The following is a 24,156-nucleotide window of genomic DNA, read 5'->3' on the forward strand; positions in this document are numbered from 1 at the left end:
GTGACGCAGCCACCAGCCCCAGAAGCCCAGTGACTGCCACTCTGGAGAAGCTGCGGGAGGCAGAGGGAACGCCCTGCTATCACCTGGCCGTTGTGTTTCTGGCCTCCGGAGCTGGAAGATAACAGATTCCTCTTGTTCTAAGCCTCCTGGCGGCCGTGGCGCTCATGAAAGCCATCCAGCCTGCGACGGGCCCTGACGGAGCTCTACCTCCCCGCCAGCCGAGCTGCTCCTTTACTGCAGCACGCTGGGCTTTGGGCAGAAAACCGTGTCCTAAGTCTTTCCAAGCCGGTCCCCACCTGCCTGAGACACCACGGCCTCTGCACAGCCTGGAGCTAAGCGTGGAGCCGGCCGCCTCTCCCGCTGCTCACCACGTCAGGTGTTGTGACACACGCAGTTGGGAATACGAGCCAAGACGCCTGCCGTTCCCAGGCCCCCAGCAGCGGGCAGCACCAAGATGTGGCTACGTCCAGTAAGGACCCCCAGAAAGGGGAACAACAGGGATGCCTTCAACCTGGTGATCGTGACCTTTAGGCAGGAGGCCCGAGAAACGCTCCCTCCAAATTCACCATGCTTCCGAATTCGCTGTGCTCCCTCCCCGGACCTGGAGGAGGGCTGACCCCGTGGCCCTGGGTGTCCTCACCTTGATGCAGTGGTAGGTGGCGTTGGTGGCGCAGACCAGGTTGAGGTTGGGCCAGCCGTCCAGGTCCGAGTCCTCCCCGCAGATGAGCCCGTCGCCGGCGTAGCCCGTCCGGCACTCACACTTGTACATGGGGTCGCTGAAGTGGCCCAGGTAGATGCACTCTGCGTGCTTGTGGCAGTTGTGTGTCTTGTCCTTGCACGGGTTTTCGGGCTCACACACCTGCGGGAGAAGGGCTGCGTGGTTAGCCACAGGCAGGACGGTGGCTCCAGAGGCGTCTGGGTGGGGTGTCGGGCACGAGGCCACCAGCAGGCCCCATCCCAAGCAGATGAGAGTCCTGAACTGGGAGGGGCTTTCTGGACATGCACTTGAGGTGCCGGTCAGTCGTTCCTGAGGCTCTGAGAGCCACTCGGCCATTGTCTCTGAGCCTCCGCTGCGGCTCACCAAGGACGCCACTGACAGCTGAGAGGCGGTGGGCCGACACTCACAGGCGCCTGGGTGAGCGCTCAGCCCTGCAGCCACGTGAGAGAAGCCACGGAGCCTGGCAGGTGCTCTGCTTCCCGGCCAGCCCCTCCCACATCCCTCCCGGCCACGCCACCCCTTCCTCTTGTTTCTCCTGCTCTTTTCTGGACTCATCTGGTTTTTCCAAAGACTTCCGCAGCACAAAAGGAAAGCTGGCCTTCCGTACTTGCTTTTCCGTCTTGGCAGCCTCCAGGCCGACCCCGGTGGGCTGGCTCCCTCTGTAGCGGGGCGGACAGGGCAGGCAGTGGAAGCCGGGCTGAGTGTTGACACAGCGGGGCACCTTACTGGTGGAGAAGCAGACGTCGGGCACCAGGGCACACTGTGGGACAAGCGGACGTGAGAGGCCACTCCCAACCTCCACGGCACCCACAGCCCGGGGCGGGGTCACCCACCTCATCCAGGTCCTCACAGTGGGTGCCATTGCCCAAGAAGCCCACGGGGCAGGAGCCGCAGGACCAGGACCCGTCCGGGAAGCTGCTGCACTGGGCTCCCGGGAAGCAGGGGTTGGATAAACACCCATCTGGGTGGGAGAAGGTGAAGCAGAGTTAACCACACAGCCTGTTCAGCACAAAAGGAAGCCAGCCCTGTGTGCCACCAAACACTCTGGGATGTCCTTGTCATAAAACTGTGTAGTCAGGAGGGCTCTGGTGTGATACTGCACCATCATCAAGAGGCATCATCTCCAAGAATGCATTGCTCAGGAGGACGCAGTGCAAAGGGTGAGAGGAGCACGTGTACATTATGACTACACATCACGTGCCACGCCGCAAAACTACACCTTCCACAACGCACAACTCCACGCCACGTGCCACACCGCAAGACTACCACCTTCCACAACACGTAACTCCACACCACGTGCCACACTGCACAACTACCTTCCACAACACACACCTACATGCCACGTGCCACACCGCACAACTATCACCTTCCACAACACAACTCCACGCCACGTGCACTGCACAACTACCACCTTCCACAACACGTAACTCCACACCACGTGCCACACTACACAACTACCACCTTCCACAACACACAACTCCATGCCACGTGCCACACCACACAACTACCACCTTCCACAACACATAACTCCACACCACGTGCCACACTGAACAACTACCACCGTCCACAACACACAACTCCATGCCACATGCCACACTGCATGACTACCACCTTCCACAACATACAACTCCATGCCACATGCCACGCCACACAACTACCACCTTCCACAACACACACCTACACGCCGCGTGCCACACCACACAACTATCACCTTCCACACACAACTACATGCCACATGACACACCTTACAACTACCTATGTGCCACATTCCAGACCACACAGCTACACACCACATGCCACACCACACAACTACCACCTTCCACAACACACAACTATACGCCACGTGCCACACCGCACAACCTTCCACAACACACTACACACATGTCACATCGCACAACTACCACCTTCCACAACACTATATGCCATGTGCTACACCGCACAACTACCTATACAACTACACAACTAGCTACATGCCACATGCAACACCACACAACTACAACCTTCCAGAACACAGAACTACACACCACGTGTCACACCACACAACTACAACCTTCCAGAACACAGAACTACACGCCACGTGCCACACCACACAACTATGTGTCATGTTCCAGACCACAAAACTATCCATGCACCACCTTCCACAACACACAACTACACCTTCCACACTGCACAACTACCTACATGCCACATGCCACACTGCACAACTACCTACGCACCACATTCCAGACTACACAACTACCCACTCCTCACCTCCCACAACACACAACTACACACCAGGTGCCACACCCCACAAGTACCTATGTGCCACCTTCCACACCACACAACTACCTATGTGCCATGTTCCAGACCACATAACTATCTACACACCACCTTCTACAATATACAACTGCCTACACACTGTGTTCCACAACACACAATTATACCCCAGGTTCCACACCACACTACCTATGCACCATATTCCAGCCCACACAACTACCCATACACCACCTTCCACAACACACAACTACATGCCACGTGCCACACTGCACAACGACCTACATGCCATGTTCCAGACCACACAACTACCCATGTTCCACCTTCCACAGCACACAACCAGCCACATCCCACAGGCCACACCACAAGGCATCTTTTTTGTTTTTACAGGAGACATACAGCAGGACTGAAACAGATGTGAAAAGCAGGTATCTTTGTGTGTGAAACTAAAATGGAGTTTTCTTGTCTGTGTTTTTCACATGGTTTCCCAGCGCCTGTGCGCGTTTCATGAGAATGAAGCCTGGGGTCCGGCACCCGCTGCGCCCCTCACTCACCCACGGGGCAGCTCCTCTTGTTGCACATCTGGCGCTCCTGCACGTCCCCCACGCAGGCCTTCCCTCCGTACTGAGGCTCCGGGCTGTTGCAGACCCGCGTGCGCTCCCGGATCCCTCCAGCACAGGTGACGGTGCAGGCTGACCACGGGGACCAGGGGCTCCAGCGGCCATCGACTGCGGGGAGAGCCAAGCAGGGGTAGCTCAGAGCAAGGCCCGGGGCGGGGAACGCCAGCTGGCTGAGCGAGGGAAGAGCAGGCGGGGCCTGGTGTTCCCTACGCAGCCCCACAAACGGGTTTCACCCCAGGATGGCTGACGAAGGTTCAGAGAGTCATCACACCACTAAGCCTGTTACAGATTTGGTGGATTTGGGCACTGCTGCAGATGACAGCACTTCCAGCAGCTTTGCTGCGATCTCTTGGCCTCTAGAAGAAAAATCATAAAACCTCTTCTTTTTAATAAAATTTTTTTTCTAATACAGAGTTCTCACTATGTTGTCCAGGCTGGTCTCAAACTCCTGGCCTCAAGCAATCCTCCTGCCTCAGCCTCCCACAGCCTTGGGATCACAGGCACGGTGAGGCACCATGCCCAGCCCCCATCACCATTTATCCCGAAAGCTCAGAACTCCTCACCAAGGTGTCCCTCAGTCATGGAGGGTGGCCTCCACTCAGAAGCCTGCTGTGACACCGAACATCACCATAAGCAGTTTCCAAGAGGCGTGGGCAGAGCTCAAAGCAACCGCTGCGCACACTCTTCCTCCTGGCACGTTCACGCACGTCCTGAGCCAGGTCTCCCTGGGTAAGCCCTGACGCTTTGGGCCAAGTGCTCTGTAACTCCGACCCTGGGGTGCCCAGACTCAGGGAAAGGTCACTCCAGGGACACACCATTCGGTGCATCTGTGGTGTCCCCTGTCCACACTTACTCCTCGTCCCCACTCACTCGTGTCCACTCACCCCATCCACACTCCCCAACCACACTCACTCCTACCCACAATCACACCCACACTCACTCCCAACCACACTCGCACCCACTCCCATCCACTCATTCCCACCCACAATCACTCCCATCCACACTCATCCCACCCACACTCACTCCCACCCACTCACCCCACGCACACTCCCCCCACACATTCCACCCACACTCACTCCCATCCACACTCACTCCCACCCACACTCATTCCATTCACACTCCCACCCACATCCCACCCACACTCACTCCCCCCACACTCCCACCCAGACTCACTCCCACCCAAACTCCTATCCACACTCACTCCCATCCACATTCACTCCTATGCACACTCACTCCCATCCACACTCACAGCAACTCAGTCCCTTCCATACTCCCATCCACACTTATTCCAACTCTCACTCCCATCCACGCTCCCATCCACACTTCCACCCACACTCACATCCACTCACTGCTATCCACATTCCCGCCCACACTCCCATCCACGCTCCCACCCACACTCACTGCCACCCACTCTCCCACCCACACTCACTCCCACCCACTCCCATCCACACTCACTCCCACCCACTCCCATCCACACTCCTCACTCCCACCCACACTTACTCCCATCCACACTCACTCCCACCCACATTCACTCCTACCCACACCACACCCACACACCCACTCACCCCACCCACTCACCCCACCCACACTCACTCCCACCCACATTCACTCCCACCCACACTCACCCCACCCACTCATTCCATTCACTCACTCCCATCCACACTCACTCCACCCACACTCCCACCCACACTCATTCCATTCACACTCCCACCAACATCCCACACACTCACTCCCCCACACATTCCACCCACTCACTCCCACCCACACTCCCACCCACACTCACTCCCACCCACACTCACTCCCATCCACACTCACTCCCATCCACACTCCCATCCACTCACTCCCACCCACACTCACGCCACCCACACTCCCACCCACTCTCACTCCCATCCACACTATCACTCCCACCCACTCACCCCACCCACACCCCACCCACACCCCACCCACACTCCCACCCACACTCACCCCACTCACACTCCCACCCACTCTCACTCCCATCCACACTCCCACTGACTCACACTCCCACCCACACGCTCCCACACATTCCCATCCACACTATCACTCCCATCCACACCCCACCTACACTCCCACCCACACTCACCCCACCCACACTCACTCCCACCGACTCACACTCCCATCCACACTCACTCCCGCACACTCACTCCCATCCACACTCCTATCACTCCCATCCACACCCCACCCACACCCACTCCCGTGACAGAGCTGCAGTGCTGCCTCATTCATCTTTTAGTCTGTCCCGAGCAGGGATGAAATGGAGTATCTCAGAGGAGGTTGGTGCTCCGCACAGGTGAGCAGAATCAGTCACAAAGGACGGGTCCAATATGGAGCCAGGCCCTGGGTGCCGCCTCCTGTGCTGCTTGGCTGGGCTGGAACAGGCCGTGGCACCTGGATCCCAGCTCCAGCTGAGGCTGCTCACTCTGAGCCACCTGCAAACCGCCCACCCCGGGGCCCGCCTTCCCCACACTCACTTGGGCATGGGGCACCCTCGCAGGCTTTGGTCTCCCGGCCACTCCCTTTGCAGTTCCTGCCCCCCATCTGGGGCACTGGGGAGTTGCATAGACGGATGCGTGTGATGTTGCCGACTCCACAGGTCACAGAGCAGGAAGACCAAGGTGACCAGTGGCTCCAGCCGCCATCCTGCCGGACTAACACAAGAAGCACAGAGGATCAGGCTGTGCCACCCACAGGGCTGTGCGCCTATCAGCCTGTGCCTTACCAACTCAGGAGCATCTCACAGCTGCAGAGGAGAGGGAAGGAGCGCCCCTACCAACAGCCGGGAGAAAGAGCCTCGCCTGGCCAGAATCCTCGCAAAGGCCGAGCACCTCCGAGGCAGCTCTGTCCTTTGCAAAGGTCTCCAGTGACTGAGAGAAGCCCGGCTCCACCCCACAGGCAAGTGGGCGTCACCGCCCGACACTCACTGCGGGTGTCACACTTGCTCAGGCTGCAAGCCCGCGTCTGGATGGAGGGCCCCAAGCAGGTGTTGCTGGTGACGTCACAGGACCGTCCTCTCTGCTGGGTCCCAGAGCCACAGGTCACGGAGCACTCGGTCCACTCTGCCCACGGAGACCAGCCCTCCTCACCGTCCACCGCTGCCGGAGGAAGCAAACAGTGGCTCAGGCCCTGCCTGGCAGATGTGCCACAGAACAGAGCAGGCACAGGGCAGCTGGCGTGGGCCACGGTTTGTGCATCCAGGGGTCTGAGGAGCCAGTGCCTGGCCTGGCAGGTAGACGTGCCTGTGGCTGGCCCGTGGCTCCCTGCACAGGAGCTCAGGGGCTGCAGTTCCAGGGAAGAGGAAACACACACTTCTGGGCCTGCTGGTGGGTGCTGAGGGGAGCTAAACCCATGTGTCCGGGAAACCCTTTCAATCGATTTTATAAACTAGCTTGCCAAAGACAGCGCGTGATCTCGTCTACATGAAGTTTCATCAAAGTCATAAAGATTTAATGTATTTCCATTTAATCTCTGTCTGCTGATTTACATAACGTAGTGAAACATTCAATTATTGGTGAAAGTTACAGCTCACTTATTTCCAAATAAACTGAAACAAGCGAATAAAAAGGCAATTCCCTGTAAAGAAATTCTTTGTCGGTAATCACAGCCCCTAAATGGGAGGGAAGACCGCAACTTATGCCAGAAATAATTCCCGTGAGGAGATAAAGCCAATGAATGTGCTACAACTAAACGTTCTAGAGAGCAGGGAAAGAGAAGAAAAGGTAAATGGTCAAGACAGCCTTTTTCTGGTTATGACTTTCTTGATAACATAAATTTTTGCAATTTACCCATCTGACAAAGGGCTAATATCCAGAATCTCCAGACAACTTAAATTTACAAGAAAAAAACAACCCCATCAAAAAGTGAGCAAAGGATATGAACAGACAGTCTTCAAAAGAAGACATTTATGCAGCCAACAAACATGAAAAAAGCTCCTTATCACTGGTCATTAGAGAAATGCAAATCAAAACCACCTTGAGATACCACCTCACACCAGTTAGAATGGTGATCATTAAAAAATCTGGGGACAACAGATGCTGGAGAGGATATGGAGAAATAGGAACACTTTTACACTGTTGGTGGGAGTGTAAATTAATTCAACATTTGTGGAAGACAGTGTGGCGATTCCTCAAGGATCTAGAAATAGAAATTGACCTATTCGACCCAGCAATCCCATTACTGGGTATATACCCAAAAGCTTATAAACCATTCCATTACAAAGACGCATGCACACATATGTTTACTGAGGCACTGTTCACACTAGCGAAGACTTGGAACCAACCTAAATGTCCATCAATCATAGACTGGATAAAGAAATGTGGCACATATACACCATGGAATACCACACAGCCATAAAAAAGGATGAGTTCATGTCCTTTGCAGGGACATGGATGAAGCTGGAAACCACCATTCTCAGCAAACTATAAGAACAGAAAACCAAACACCACATGTTCTCACTCATAAGTTGGTGTTGAACAATGAGAACACACAGTCACAGGGAGGGGAACATCACACACTGGGGCCTGAGGGTCGGGGGCTGGGGAGGAATAGCCAGGGATGAGTGTATTTGGGAGCGATAGCATTAGGAGAAATTCCTAACGTAGATGACCGGGTGATGGATGCAGCAAACCACTACCATGGCACGTGTATACCTGTGCAGCAAACCTGCACGACCTGGACATGCACCCAGAACTTAAAGTATAATAAATAAATAATAAAAAAGCATAAACTATCTCCTTTGAGTCTGATGTGGGCCCTTTGATAATCAATTATATTTTTATGCTGTGCCGGGAACGATCTGACTTTGTGACTATCTAAGAGGTGTTTTCACAAATATCGAATTGTTGATTTTAATTGTAAGACTAACTGTATAGGGGATGAAATTTCTGCATTTTACAGGTAATAAATCCGAAGCTCAGAAAAATCCCATCTTATTCAAAATCACAGCGCGGCGGAGCGTGAGCTCTGAGCCCCTGCTTTCTCTGTCCACATCTAGAGGTCAGGTGTCCCGAGGAGGGAACAGCTCTGGGGCCAGAGGGAAATTCTGGGAATGTTTGGGGGATGGTGACTCCTTTCATCTGGGAGAAGCGCTGCCTGGTCTTAGTGCAGCATCGACTCAGGATGTGGACCTGAAGCACCTTCCCGATGGCATGGCACTGGGGAGCCACTGATGGTTCAGGAGCTCTGGGTGCGGTCAGCAGAGCCAACCTGGGAAGGGAACTCAGCACAGAGGTGGGAGGCAGCACAGACCTGAGGGCAGCGCTGGGGCCACCCCAGTCTCTGAAAATGCACTGAGTTTTCAGGGTGGCTGGGGGCCCCCAGGGTGTCCACGCATGGTTCCCCTCCGTCTCCGTTTCTGTTCCTTGGAACATATTTCTATCACTTAGTGCACAGCCCTTGGGTAAGAGTCTTCGGTTTTTGTTTGTCTGATTTTGTATTGTTCTTTTCCACGAGTGTGTGTGCAGGGATCACTCGCAGTGGCAACATGGTCACAGATCTGGGTGTGTTCTCTGATTCTCAGCTGGGGCTCCATCGGGGCCTGCTCTGGGCTCGCCTGCGTGACATCTGGGCTCAGCTTCTCGTCTGAGAAGCAGCAGGACAGGCCTTCCCTCCCCTGGGTTCCCAGGGCTTCCACGTTCATTTCTGGCCACAAGTCAGTCCACAGTGGATCACCAGTGGCCGGGGTGGCCTTCTGATTCCCTCACCTGTCCCTCACGGGGCTAATCCGCACTCTTGTCCTCCAGAACTAACCAATTAATAATTAAACACACAAGCATGGAACTCCTAAAAATGCAGGATGTGCTCGCGGGCTGGCGATACTCACCTTGGAGGCAGGAAGGGCAGCATTCGCCTTCAATGAATGACGGGCTGGCACAGGTCGCGGGCGGGCAGGTGATTTGGTGGCAGATGGTTTTAAATTTCTACAAGTGAAGAAAGGCATGCATGGAACTCTCATTTGAGAGCAGGGGACCCTGGCACAGGGCTGAGACTGGAAGGGTGGACGGGACGGCTGCATGTCTTCCATCCCACGGACCATACGTTACAAACAGAGGTGTGGACGTAAGGGCGTCCTGTTCTCCCATTAGTGCTCAGAGCCTAATAAGAGCCGCCCCCCAGATGGCTCCTGGCATCCCTTCTGCAAGGGTGCAACAGAGACTGCCACGTTTCCTGGAGGAGGGAAGAAAGGACGGGCAGCGGGAGCTCCTGTGAGCTGAGGCTGAGGCCACTGTCAGCAGAAACGGAGGAACATTACGGACAGAAACGGAAGGAATTGTCTGTCTGTACGACTTCGGGCAGTGACTGCTATTTCCCCAGATGTTTCTGCCGAGCCTCAGGGCTCCACCAGACCCACACCTGGCTCCCCGTTCCTCCTGTTTCTAATGGACTGGGACGCTGGCCGGGTCACTCCCTCACTGTGGGATCTGGTTCTTTGTGTGCAAACGAAGAGGTTGATTCAGTCATAGTTACGGTTCCTGGCCCTTCCATGGCTCTTACCCTCGGATCTCCTCACATAGCGTAATAGGTTTTACACGTCAGCATTGAACGCTGGCATTTCCCGGCAGGCCAGCTGTGCTGAGTGTCCAGCGGTGCCTCTTCCCCCACGAGCCGTGCTCTGGGGCCTCACCTTGCAGGTACACGAGGTGCAGCTGTCCACCACCCATGTCTCGTTTTCCGCAAAGAACCGGCCGTCCTGCCAGCAAGCTGACATGTTCCTCGTCTTAGGAGGGCCACCAATGAGCTCCCAGAGAAACTGGTTGTCGTTCGACTGGAAAATGAAGTGAAACATTTAAGCACAGACGGTAATACAACACATTTAGTCATCACGCTTGAGGATGAAAATAAAGTTCCTTCTTCATTAAGATCCTCTGAAGTCAAGCAGGACTTGACCTGACTCATCCCTGGGAGGACGATCCAGAAGCTGCCCTCCTTCCGTACGCAGCGATCTCTGCCCGTGCCACGACTCAGCACTACGTGGGCTTCTGGGGTGCCTCATCCTCCTGCCTTCCAGGGGAGAGGAAACTGCGTGGCTTACAGCACGCCTTGGCCAGTGGGAGCGACGCTGGGGCTCCTTTAACTGGGGACACAGATGGGACTGGTGGTGGGGGAACGAGGTCCCATGGGGGGACCACACAGCCAGGCTCCTGGCCTCGCCACCCTCCCTGCCCCCGGCTCCAACTCCTGGCATCATTTACTTCGTGTCCTCTGAGTATGAGGTAGAGTCAGCATTCCTGCACCCTGGTTAGCCACAGGGATATCGCAGGCCACCGTGGCCCAGAGCACCTCGTCACGTTCAGTCTCTTTCTCTAAACTGCAAGCTGCCCATCCTGAACCCCGCAGGCATCCATCTCTCTCAGACATGCTGGGCCACTCAAACCTACTTCACGCATGTCAGCCTCACAGGAACTGTGCGTCCCACCTTAAATGAAAGACTTTTCCTCTGCAGGGGTGTGTGTGTGTGTGTGTATACACTCATACGTGTATGTTTACTGAAGAGGTAAATTTCAGCTCACGCCTACAATCCCAGCACTTTTGGAGGCCAAGGCAGGCAGATCACGAGGTCAGGAGATCGAGACCATCCTGGCCAACATGGTGAAACCCCGTCTCTACTAAAAATACAAAAATTAGCTGGGCATGGTGGCGGGCAACTCTAATCCCAGCTACTTGAGTGGTTGAGGCAGGGGAATCACTTGAACCAGGGAGTTGGAAATTGCAGTGAGCTGAGATCGTGTCACTGCACTCAAGCCTGGTGACAGAGACTCCATCTCAAAAAAAAAAAAGAAAGAATTTACTTTGATGACTGTGCCCAGGACCGTTTTCCTTGAGAATACTGCCCGAGGTACCCAACTTCCCTCTCACAACGCTGAATACTGAGCAAGGAGCCCGAGGAGCCCGGCATCAACCTCCCCTGTGAACTGTGGGTTTTTACATGCACCATGAGGCACCGCCAGGCCAGGGAGTGTTGAGACCCGCTGAGACGGGCCAGTGGCGGCACTGCCCGTGCCCTGTGACCCCCGGCAGTCCCCGCGAGGGCACCCACCACTCTCTTGAGGTTCTCGCTGAGCTGGTTCACAAGGACGTGGAGCCCGGACAGCTCCTGGACCATGTTTCCCAGCTCCTCGCAGGAGCGCTCGCACACCTCCGGCCTCCTCTCCGAGCTGGAGCCCACGTACTCGGTGGTGACGTGAGGGCCGAGGCGCAGCGTCTCCGTGTTCTCGCTGATGGCATTGATCTCAGCTGAGGGGAAGGAAGCACAGAAGTATGGTGAACATCATGGGGGACGGGGCCAGCAGCAGGGGCCGGGACCACAGGGAGGACCACAGGGTGGACCACCAGGAGGATCTTAGGGAGGATCACAGGGGGGACCACAGGGAGGATCTTAGGGAGGACCACAGGGGGGAACCAGAGGGAGGATCACAGGGAGGATCACAGGGGGGACCACAGGGAGGATCTTAGGGAGGACCACAGGGAGGATCTTAGGGAGGACCATAGGGGGGACCACAGGGAGGATCACAGGGAGGATCACAGGGGGGACCACAGGGGGGACCACAGGAGGGACCACAGGAAGGACCACAGGGAGGCCCACAGGGAGGCCCACAGAGGGGACCACAGGGGGGACCACAGGGAGGATCTTAGGGAAGACCACAGGGGGGACCACAGGGAGGATCTTAGGGAAGACCACAGGGGGGACCACAAGGAGGATCACGGGGGGGCCACAGGGAGGATCTTAGGGAGGATCACAGGGGGGACCACAGGGGGGACCACAGGAGGGACCACAGGGAGGCCCACAGAGGGGACCACAGGAAGGATCACAGGAAGGACCACAGGGAGGCCCACAGAGGGGACCACAGGGGGGACCACAGGAGGGACCACAGGGAGGCCCACAGAGGGGACCACAGGGAGGATCACAGGAAGGACCACAGGGAGGCCCACAGAGGGGACCACAGGGGGGACCACAGGAGGGACCACAGGGAGGCCCACAGAGGGGACCACAGGGAGGATCACAGGAAGGACCACAGGGAGGCCCACAGGGAGGCCCACAGAGGGGACCACAGGGGAGAACACAGGAGGGACCACAGGGAGGCCCACAGAGGGGACCACAGGGAGGATCACAGGAAGGACCACAGGGAGGCCCACAGGGAGGCCCACAGAGGGGACCACAGAGGGGACCACAGGAGGGACCACAGGAAGGACAACAGGGAGGCCCACAGGGAGGCCCACAGAGGGGACCACAGGGGGGACCACAGGGAGGATCTTAGGGAAGACCACAGGGGGGACCACAGGGAGGATCTTAGGGAAGACCACAGCGGGGACCACAAGGAGGATCACGGGGGGGCCACAGGGAGGATCTTAGGGAGGATCACAGGGGGGACCACAGGGGGGACCACAGGAGGGACCACAGGGAGGCCCACAGAGGGGACCACAGGGAGGATCACAGGAAGGACCACAGGGAGGCCCACAGAGGGGACCACAGGGAGGATCACAGGAAGGACCACAGGGAGGCCCACAGGGAGGCCCACAGAGGGGACCACAGGGGAGAACACAGGAGGGACCACAGGGAGGCCCACAGAGGGGACCACAGGGAGGATCACAGGAAGGACCACAGGGAGGCCCACAGGGAGGCCCACAGAGGGGACCACAGAGGGGACCACAGGAGGGACCACAGGAAGGACCACAGGGAGGCCCACAGAGGGGAACACAGGGGGGACCACAGGGAGGATCTTAGGGAAGACTACAGGGGGGACCACAAGGAGGATCACGGGGGGGCCACAGGGAGGATCTTAGGGAGGATCACAGGGGGGACCACAGGGAGGATCTTAGGGAGGCCCACAGAGGGGACCACAGGGGGGACCACAGGGAGGATCTTAGGGAAGACCACAGTGGGGACCACAGGGGGGGACTACAGGAGGGACCACAGGGGGGACCACAGGGAGGATCACAGGGGGGACCACAGGGAGGATCTTAGGGAGGATCACAGGGGGGACCACAGGGGGGACCACAGGAGGGACCACAGGGAGGCCCACAGAGGGGACCACAGGGAGGATCACAGGAAGGACCACAGGGAGGCCCACAGAGGGGACCACAGGGGGGACCACAGGAGGGACCACAGGGAGGCCCACAGAGGGGACCACAGGGAGGATCACAGGAAGGACCACAGGGAGGCCCACAGGGAGGCCCACAGAGGGGACCACAGGGGAGACCACAGGAGGGACCACAGGGAGGCCCACAGAGGGGACCACAGGGAGGATCACAGGAAGGACCACAGGGAGGCCCACAGGGAGGCCCACAGAGGGGACCACAGAGGGGACCACAGGAGGGACCACAGGAAGGACCACAGGGAGGCCCACAGGGAGGCCCACAGAGGGGAACACAGGGGGGACCACAGGGAGGATCTTAGGGAAGACTACAGGGGGGACCACAAGGAGGATCACGGGGGGCCACAGGGAGGATCTTAGGGAGGATCACAGGGGGGACCACAGGGAGGATCACAGGAAGGACCACAGGGAGGCCCACAGGGAGGCCCACAGAGGGGACCACAGGGGGGACCACAGGGAGGATCTTAGGGAAGACCACAGTGGGGACCACAGGGGGGACTACAGGGGGGACCACAGAGGGGACCACAGGGGGGACCACAGGGAGGATCACAGGGGGGACCACAGGGAGGATCTTAGGGAGGATCACAGGGGGGACCACAGGGGGGACCACAGGAGGGACCACAGGGAGGCCCACAGAGGGGACCACAGGGAAGATCACAGGAAGGACCACAGGGAGGCCCACAGAGGGGACCACAGAGGGGACCACAGGGAGGACCACAGGAGGGACCACAGGAAGGACCACAGGGAGACCCACAGGGAGGCCCACAGAGAGGCCCACAGAGGGGAACACAGGGGGGACCACAGGGAGGATCTTAGGGAAGACTACAGGGGGGACCACAGGGAGGATCACAGGGGGGGCCACAGGGAGGATCTTAGGGAGGATCACAGGGGGGACCACAGGGGGGACCACAGGAGGGACCACAGGAAGGACCACAGGGAGGCCCACAGGGGGGACCACAGGGAGGATCTTAGGGAAGACCACAGGGGGGAACACAGGGAGGATCACAGGGAGGACCACAGGGAGGACCACAGGGGGACCACAGGGAAGACCACAGGGAGGATCACCTGCCCTGGCTCCCAGAGAGGCCTCGTGCTGGGTGACACCAGGAAGAGCAAGGACAGGAGACATCAGTGTATGCTGATAACAGACACACACACACACACACACACACACACAGTGTTTGCTTACATAGAGTTGTAAGTCGTGTTTGTCATAGTGGGTTCGTTTTACTCACTAACCATTATGACAACTGACTTAACATGCCATTGACGACCTCAGGTGTAGTTTAACTGAACCCGTGTCAAATTATGGTACTTTAAAAGTGTGACTGGGAACACTGCTAAGGGTGTATTTCCTTTTATACAAACAATATTTGCATATACGATTTGCTTATAAAAACAGTAGTTGCCTATATTGGTGAAAATACACACATACACACATGTATGCATAATGTATCAGACTGAGAAAACATTATTGTGAAATAAAAGTACCCAGAAGCCTCACAGCCACCTATACCCCAGGAGCCCCGGGAAGAGCTCGGCCTCACGAAGCTGAGGCCCCGGCACTCGGAGTGCTGGAGCCAAGATACCTCAGCCCGTGCCGCAAATTACCGCTCAGATAACAGCACGCCCAGCGTCATGGTGGGGTGAGCGTCGGCGCTAGAATGAGGACTGGACTTACAGCACCTTTCTCCCTGCACTGATGATCAAATGTCTCCTCGTTCTCTTTCCTCACAGGACGGTCACAATGATAAGGACATGCAAAGTCTAACTGGAGAGGGGGCTATGCACCCCAGATCTGAGGTAGGCGGTGGGGTCATTGTGCATCACAGATACAAAATTCCACGTATTCCTGATGTGCAGATCCATACAACGACAATTTACACTTGTCATAATCTGGAACTGAGATGGCGTGGCCTTCGTGCGCACACAGCCACCGTGTAGCAGACGCCAGCCCCGCTGTGAGGCTGTCAGACCCGGGGCAGCCGTGATCCCTGCTCACCAGGAGCTGAACGCAGCAGCCACACAGAACCCCCTTGGGCACCAGCCTTCGTTTTTGTAAAACGAGGAAAGTGAAAGTGCCCATCTCACGTAGTCGCTTTGAAGATTAAACGACGTACGGCATTTAACAAACGTGTCACAGCGACCTTCATAATTAAATGATCAATACTGGAAAGTATGCTTGGAAATACAATTCACAATTGCAACTGACTTTCAGAGAATGTGACATCGTCTGTCAATGATTTCAGAGGCATTGATTCCGGTAACATGATGGCGTCAACAACTATGAACGTGCAGGAAAAGTCCTGTAAGTCAAGTTCGACAAATGCCCGTGATGTTTCCTTAGGCAGGCGACCGTCACATGTTAATACCCTGGAGCAGTTGCCTGTATTTAAAGTCATGTTAAGGTACCAGCTATTTATTTTTAGTCTTGTATATCAAAATTTTTTTGGATTATTAAAATATACTGAAAATTAATTGTTTAATCAATTTATTTTTTCAAATATCAACTTGTCTCAGTTGACCAGCTAACTCACTCAAAGACAACAGTGGTAGTTACCCAAGTATTTTTACTTAAATTTTTACAAGCATGCACACGCGCACGTGCGCGCACACACACACACACACCATGTCACAATAGAAACCCATCCAAGACAGTAAATAATGAAATCAATTTTTAAAAACACACCTACCTCCCTGGCCTTGCTGACAACCCTTCTTGCTTAGAATATCTTCCACAGAGTTTTCAAAAACTAGGTGAACATTCTGAAGCAAACCCTGTAAATATATACAAGGAGAAAAATAGAGCAACAGATGAACATCCAATGTCTGAAGCTAACTGACATCCTAAACATACAAGTTGGAATATTCAAGCGGTGAGACTGTCCTTCTATGTAGCAGGTTTGTAATGTCTTTATAATCAGTTTTCCTATATATACTACTTCTGAAATTTTGTTTTTAAGCATGACACAAGAAGTGGAAGTGGAACGCAAGATATCTACAAACTAGAAGAAGGAAATGTTGCATCAGTAAGAGTGAGGATGGCCCTTGGAGGAGCGTGGCCCGCTGCGTCTCTGGGCAGTTCCCAGGGACGGTGAAGTCCATTCTTTCCTTGCAAGTCACTCATGATCAGTGAGTTCCTGCGTTTGGCCAAGGGGCTCACGGAGGCCACTGGTCCACTCAGAGACACAGACCTCGGCCTACAGAAGTGCCTTCCACAGCTGAGTCACAGTGGGCTGGGCCAATCCCATATGGTGTGGAACTCCCTGACGCCCATGAGAGATTAACTCAACAGCAAGCTACACATCTCTAGGCCTTGGACTCAAATTACTGAGTTTAACATTGTATTTATTTCTTTCCAAGACCTCCATGTTCAGGAGAGAGCAATGTCCTAACTAACACACCATCATGATTCTAAACGCTTGCGATTTAAGGAAGATTCATTTCCAGACATGTTTTAACTAAAATGGACATGACACTATTTCCTCATAAATCAGCCGCCCTGTCCCCTGGAAAAGGACCCTTGCTACTTTGCTCTCCCATCATTTTGCCACTAAAGCAAACATTTAGAAGCGGTTTCAGTTGTGAGCTAAAGAGTCTGAGGTTGCTAGAAACATTCGAATGGGGCTGATTGCTTGATCATCAAAGCAGCACTCAGTCTCAACTGATGATTCTCAGCCCAGTCGGGAAAGCACACCTGGGACAACTCTCTCTGATTAATCGTGGCTCAGAAAGGTGAGCGCTGTTGTGTCTGTGTGTGTGCTGTGTGTGTTGTCTGCATGTGGGGGTGAGTGCATGTGTGAAAGTACCTATGTGCTTGCAATTACCAGTGGCTCTGCGTGCATGGTGTATGCACGGGTGCCTGTGTGTACGCATGCATGCTGGAGCTATGTGTATGTATGCCTTCACATGTGGTGTTTGTGTATGTGTGCGTGCACATGTGTGGTTCTGTGTCTGCATCTATATGATGTTTGTGTGTTTGTATGTGTGTGTGATGTGAGTGAATGCAAGTGTATGTATGGTGTCTATGTGTATATGTATGTGCATGTGTGTGACTGTATGGTGCTTGTGTGCACGTGTGTGTTCACATGTGTGTAGTGTGTGCACACCTGTTTGTGTGTGTGTATATGTATAAGTGCCTATATGTGGTGTTTGTGTGCACATGTGCATGTGTGACCGTGTGTTCACATGTATGTGTGTGGTGTGTGTGCCTGTGGTATGTGCACACGAGTGAATGTGAGTGTATGTATGGTGTTTATGTGCATGTATGTGTGCCCATGTCAGGTGTTTGTGTGCACATGTGTGTGGCTGTGTGGTGTGTATTGTGTACATGTGCGGTATGCTCACACACGTGTGGATGTGAGTGTATGTATGGTGTTTATGTGTGTGTATGTGTGCCCATGTCAGGTGTTTGTGTGCACATGTGTGTGGCTGTGTGGTGTGTATTGTGTACATCTGTGGTATGCTCACACATGTGTGGATGTGAGTGTATGTATGGTGTTTATGTGTGTGTATGTGTGCCCATGTCAGGTGTTTGTGTGCACGTGTGTGGCTGTGTGGTGTGTATTGTGTACATGTGTGGTATGCTCACATATGTGTGGATGTGAGTGTATGTATGGTGTTTATGTGTGTGTATGTGTGCCCATGTCAGGTGTTTGTGTGCACATGTGTGTGGCTGTGTGGTGTGTATTGTGTACATCTGTGGTATGCTCACACATGTGTGGATGTGAGTGTATGTATGGTGTTTGTGTGCATGTGTGCCCATGTCAGGTGTTTGTGTGCACATGCGTGTGGCTGTGTGGTGTGTATTGTGTACATCTGTGGTATGCTCACACATGTGTGGATGTGAGTGTATGTATGGTGTTTATGTGTGTGCATGTGTGCCCATGTCAGGTGTTTGTGTGCACATGTGTGTGGCTGTGTGCTGTGTATTGTGTACATGTGCGGTATGCTCACACATGTGAATGTGAGTGTATGCATAGTGTTTATGTGTAAATATGTGTGCATGTGTTTCTGTGTGTGCATGCATGGTTGTGTGTAGTGTGCATGTGTGCACATGACTGCCTGTTTATGCAGGTGTATGTGTGTGCCCATGTATAGTGTTTGTGTGCACATGGGCATGCCTACGTGAGGGTGTGCTCACATGTGTGTGGTGTGATGTGTGTATATGTCTGTGCATGTGTGTGTGGTGTATACACATGAGTGTGAGTGCATATGCAGTGTTTGTGTATATGTCTTTGCTTGTGTGTGTCCGTGTGTTTTCAGGTGTGTGTGGTGTGGCGTGTGTGCATGTGTGCACATGCTCGTGGCTGTGTGTGGTGTGCATGTGTGAATGTGCCGTGTGCTTTTCCAAGGCCAGGCTTTGCCTGCTCAAGTCCAACATTGCATCACTGGCTGCGCTCAAGGGTCAGTTCCCAGCAAAGCTCTGTCCTCCCTCCCAGCGGCTGCCTCCCCACAGGGCGTACCCTGAAGTGACTGTCTCTGGCAGAGCCTTTGGCCACATACATCCGGCTCTTTTCTGCCTGCAGGTGCTCGTAGAAGGGCTCGTCCAGTGTGAAACTGTCTATGAGGTCGCAGCCCACGTGCAGGCTGTAGGTCTCGCCAGCCACCTGCACGGTGACATTCTTCCACTGGGAGTCAGCCAGGCCCACGTCCTCCAGGGAGACCACATGCCGGGTGCCATCCACCCAATAGGCGAGGTCCAGCGTGTCCGCAGGGCCGTTGGAGACGATCTCGAACTGCCTCTGGGACGGCCCAGGGCCCTCCAGAGCCAGCAGCGTGCCCCGGGACTTTCCGTCCTGCTTCAGCTGGGCCGTGAGGAAGAAGCCTTCCTTCTGCCGCATGGTCTTGGTGATCCTGCTGAGGTCCTCGGCGTTCACGGGCGGGATGTAGTCGAAGCGCACGAAGCGGTAAGCCGGCACGCCGGGGTCGGGCCCTCGGAACTGCTTGGCGCCAATGGTCTTACGGTTGATGTTGCTGGCACTGAAAAGGTCGAAGGTCATCTCTTTGTCCTGGTGACCGGCTGCAAAGGAACCGCAGGAAAGGAGGGTGACGTAGGGAAGAGGGCGAGGCTCGCCCCACCCAGGGTGACAAACCAGAGCCTCGCGTGTGAGGAAATGAACAAGGCCACCCCTATTCCGCAGCGTCTCCCCCTCTTTGACAGGAAGGCCAGAGCTATCGCTGATGCAAAGCCACCGTCCTCCGTGCCAGTGCCGCTACTCGGAGTGTGGTCCCAACGCGGCTGCAGGTCTGTGGGTCAGTTTCTGTCCCTGGCTGTCAAGGAGCCTGTGCCAGGAGGTAAATCGGTGGAGCCAGGCAGTGCCCCGCCTGCCTATTCCACGGTCCCTTTGCATAGCACGACCTTCTTGGCCAGGGAAGCCATGCCCCGACTGACATTCTGGCACACGTCCCAGGTCTTGACTTTGAGCCAGCGTTCGGTCTGTCTCTCCCCTCTGAGATCTCGGGCTGAAAAGCAGCCTTCCTCTCTACCAGTCAATGGCTCCGGAAAACATTAAATAAATGAATAAAGTAGGAAAGGCATGGTTCTTCAGCCTCCTACTGATAGAGCGTCAGAAAGCGGCTAAATCATATGTTGCTTTCTCGAGATCAACTGCCTTAACCCAGTTATGTCAGCATCTTGTTATTTCTTAAAAACGTATTCTCCAACTCATAATGCACCCTGTGGGTGAGGATCCGAAACCGTGACGGGTCTCAAGTAGATAAACAAATGGTTTTCAGTCACCACCTAAACTGTTGGCGAGAAAAGTGATCAGACCTCACCAAAATCCTAACAGTTTAAACAATTCAAAGTAATACCCTGAGCGGAAAGTTTAAACAAAGCCTTCCTCTCCATCTAATGTCTGGCAAATTACAAGAGTGTTGCTGATAGAAATGGGCGTTCTACCACGTTCCCTGTAGCTGCTTGGCAATAATTTAAAAAATTAAAAGCTTTAATTCGGCATTTCTAACTTTGTAACCTACCCAAAGGATAAAATCACAAATGCTATTAAGATTTATTCACCACACTTGTTTCGTGTCATCATTTATGCTAATGAAAATAGGCCAATCTAAGTGGCAATTGGTTGAAAAATATGAGGCTTTCTCTGAGATGAAATATTATGCAGTCATTAAAAACCACATTGTAAAAAGGTAAACATGGGAAAATATTTAAAGGAGGAAGAAAGTGGGATAAAAGAAGTCACCCAACGCCAAATACCTGCAGTGTTGTGACCATCCTGTACGGAAACGAGGTGGACTGTGCACGGAAAATACCGCAGCTCTGGGTGGAATGGTATTGTTCTCTAACACCTGAATTTTCCAAAGATAAATTATCTCAGGTCACACTGCCTCAAAAGTAAGTTACTGTGCGGACACTCACCTTGCGTGCTGGGCCACACCCACAAAGCCAGCAGGACCAGCCCCCAGACCATCTTGCCTCCCGCAGTTTGCCTCCTGGGAATACAAGAACCCCTTGTTAGTGATGAGTCCACAGCTGGAATCCTGCCTGTGCGAGACACTGGCCCGGTGCCTCACATGACCATTGAAAAACAGTTTGCATCTAAAACTCAGCACCAACTGGATTCGTGGGAAGCTGAGAGCTAAGGAGGAGATTTGCTGATCGAGCAGGATTCTTCTAACTGAAACTAAGATTTGCTGGGCTAGCATCTGCTGGCAAGCACTGTACTCATCAGGTTGTAAATATTCCTATAGTTTCATCTTCACGATGGCCTGAGAGGCAAGTGGTGCTCTAACTGTCCTCACTTCACAGATGAGCGAGGGGAAGAGGGCAAGCTCGGCGCTCGCCTGGAGTCATTCTGTTCACAGGACGCGTGGCCAGGACTTAGATCGAGAAAGTTTGAATTTAGAAAAATATCCAGCCCCACAAAAATAATCTGTGAAAGCATTTTGTGTAAATATCCAGGAAAAACAGTTACGCATAACCTAATTAAATAGAATAAATATTAACTGTATAAAAAGTAACAAATAAACTTAATTTGGTGAATTACACTTACAAAAACACAGAACACTTGACTAAGCCATCATTTTGACCCTGGCTTTTCAGTTTCCTGCAGGCCTGTTTTTCCATTCTTGGGGATTTTAAGTTGGCACAGCTCAGGGGAGGCTGGACGCGAAGTCAGGAGGCCTGGCCTGAAGCCCGGCTGCAGATTAACCCTGTGGGTCTCAGCTTCTCCTTTCCCGAACGGGCGTGTGGGTCCCATGGCTCCCCAAGCCCCTTCCAGCAACCGGTCACACCCTGCTCTAGCATGGAGCTAACTCGGAGACTCCCATTCTTCCCATATTTAGAATATCAAAGGCCGTTAACTTCTCATTGTTAATCCCAGGACTTTCCAGAAACAGCATTTGGTAACCTGGAAATCCTCACCTTCCAGGAAAGACGAACGTTCCCCAGAAGGAGAGAAATGCCAGGCAGCCCCCCCGGACCCTCCCCAACACATCTGCTCCTCCCCAGTGCTGCCCCCCGGGGTCCTTAGTGACTGGGGCACCCATCCCGGTTCCAGAAGAATCACCGGCTGCCAGCACCAGCTGCGCCACCTGAGAGAACTGACTTAACTTCTGAGTCCCCGTCTCCGCATCTATACAGTGACACCCATAGTCATGTACAACGTCCACCTCATCAGGTGGTTATGAGAGACGCGTTCAGCAAACGAATCTTCGCCGGGGGCTGACTCAGCCCGGCCAGCCACAGGCACAGGTCACCAGAGCAGAACGCGCCTCTGGGTCTGGGACGCTTTCTGCTCTGACTGCCCGAGGCAGCCGCAGTCATAACCGTGGTGCCGATAGGGCCTTTCTATGGAGCCCTTACGAGGGTTTGATGACAGGGAGAACACTTGGCCGTGAACTCGCGGGCAGTGAGCGCCACAGACGACAGGGGCTGGAATCGGCAGCGCGGGCACCGCCTCGGCAGGCTCTTCCCACCTCTCCGGCTCCGGCCGGACCCGCACCGCGCATCCGCCCACCTGCTGGGCACATCCCAGGCCCCGGGGACACCTGTGTGGGGCTGGCTCCGCGGAGGCCCCCCAAGACCGGTAAATGCGGAAGTTCTGGACACCCAGCTTCATAAGGACAGGTTAGGAAAAGCAAATCAGAGTCCTTGGATAAAACCAGATCCTACTGTCTCTGCCTTGACGTGGATTCTTACAACAGCAGGAGCCCAGCAAAGCCTCCCCGCTGCGGATCGTCGAAGGACTGCGAGGCTCCCATCCAGCAGGAAGGACCGGCGGCCAGGCTACCCGGCCTCAGCGCTTCCAGCGACACCGGCGGCGATGGAACCGGGGAGGAGCTGCAGGGTGCCCTGCCCGGTGCCCTGCCCGGTGCCCTGCCCGGTGCCCTGCCCGGTGCCCTGCCCGGCCTCTGCGCGCCACACGCCCACGTTCACGCTCGCCATTGTCACTGCCTCCCTGCAGCAGAATGTAGCTTGAATTTGCAAAGGTCTTTTCATATGAACAACTGAAGTAAAAGATAACTTTGCAGAGGGCTAATTGTTCCCGAGCTGCCCCCCGCCGAGAGCAGGCTCCCGAGGGCTCAGCCCCCGTCGCGGCAGCCGTTCGCCCTGGCAGCTGGCTTTTCATATGCACCCTGCCGCAAAACTGTGAAGCGCCACAGTGCGCCCGTCGCGGGACTGTCCATGGACTCACCACAAACTCTAGTTACATTCAGAACCGCTTTTCAGCTGCTTACGCTGTTTGCAATCGGAGTCTGTGATCTCCGGTCACTCTTCAGACGCTCGGGGAGTTGTCGCTAATTCCCTTCTCACAGCCCCTCCTCAGCAGCAAAGTCTGCAGCGGAACCGTCTTATTCTGACGCTGAAAAGCACCGCGCATTCACCTGGTTCCCAGGCAGGTACGTGCATGAAAACGGCAGCAACCACAACCCTCCGAGAGCGAGGGGCGCGCGGCCGGCGGGAGCACAGCCCGGAGGAAGGGCCGAGGGGGCCACGTGCCTGCTCTCAGGCGGGCCCCAAAAACTCCATCGTGGCCACCACCCACCTTAAACTAAGAATCTGTGTTGCTCTTTTTCCTGCTCCCTTCTGAGGATTCGAGAGCTCTAATTATATTCAAGAAATGAAATAATTGAGCGAATTTAAGAAATATTTAAGAAATGAAATAGTTGGGTGAATTTAAGAAATCATCTCACCTGGTTCGCTGAGAAGACGCGGTGATGACCGAGGGGACAGGGTCGGGCTCTGCCGGGCTGCGGAGGCCGCCGCGCTGGACCCTCCCGTGGACGTGGCCGCGCTGGGCGCTCCCGTGGACGTGGCCGCGCGGCTCCCGGGCCGCCCGCTTTATACGCGGCTTCTCCCGTGCGGCGCCGTCAATCACACACGCCGGGAAGCGCGGTTAATTCATTCCTTCGAAGCCGTGACATCACGCCCCTTCTGATCTCACCATTTGCTCCGAGTACCTGCCGCGGGGTCCAAGTCCAGCCCCTCCGAGCCGGA

At 54.8% G+C, this 24,156-nt stretch overlaps 1 protein-coding gene across 2 annotated transcripts in view; it reads right to left on the bottom strand.

The window, feature by feature from the left end:
- THBS2 (thrombospondin 2) overlaps nucleotides 1–23,894 on the bottom strand; it is a 38,315-nt gene extending 14,421 nt beyond the window's left edge. Inside the window, exons 1-13 of one of the 2 annotated variants that reach the window (XM_064384086.1) lie at nucleotides 23,853–23,894; nucleotides 21,076–21,149; nucleotides 19,163–19,719; nucleotides 16,391–16,475; nucleotides 11,642–11,838; nucleotides 10,229–10,369; nucleotides 9,428–9,524; nucleotides 6,531–6,701; nucleotides 6,081–6,257; nucleotides 3,526–3,699; nucleotides 1,552–1,679; nucleotides 1,326–1,478; nucleotides 641–859 (exon numbers count right to left, since the gene is read on the bottom strand). In XM_064384086.1, coding sequence (XP_064240156.1) covers nucleotides 641–859; nucleotides 1,326–1,478; nucleotides 1,552–1,679; nucleotides 3,526–3,699; nucleotides 6,081–6,257; nucleotides 6,531–6,701; nucleotides 9,428–9,524; nucleotides 10,229–10,369; nucleotides 11,642–11,838; nucleotides 16,391–16,475; nucleotides 19,163–19,719; nucleotides 21,076–21,127 — 2,151 coding nt within the window. In that variant the 5' untranslated portion in view covers nucleotides 21,128–21,149; nucleotides 23,853–23,894. Of the gene's footprint in view, nucleotides 1–640; nucleotides 860–1,325; nucleotides 1,479–1,551; nucleotides 1,680–3,525; nucleotides 3,700–6,080; nucleotides 6,258–6,530; nucleotides 6,702–9,427; nucleotides 9,525–10,228; nucleotides 10,370–11,641; nucleotides 11,839–16,390; nucleotides 16,476–19,162; nucleotides 19,720–21,075; nucleotides 21,150–21,709; nucleotides 22,067–23,852 lie in introns of those variants that run through there. The other variant, XM_064384085.1, reaches the window with a different exon arrangement.
- Between the last annotated feature and the right edge of the window lie 262 nt (nucleotides 23,895–24,156).

This window comes from Aotus nancymaae, unplaced genomic scaffold (assembly GCF_030222135.1).
Source record: "Aotus nancymaae isolate 86718 unplaced genomic scaffold, 86718_ANA_hifiasm-v0.15.2.pri h1tg000034l, whole genome shotgun sequence".
In the NCBI taxonomy this organism is placed as follows: domain Eukaryota; kingdom Metazoa; phylum Chordata; class Mammalia; order Primates; family Aotidae; genus Aotus; species Aotus nancymaae.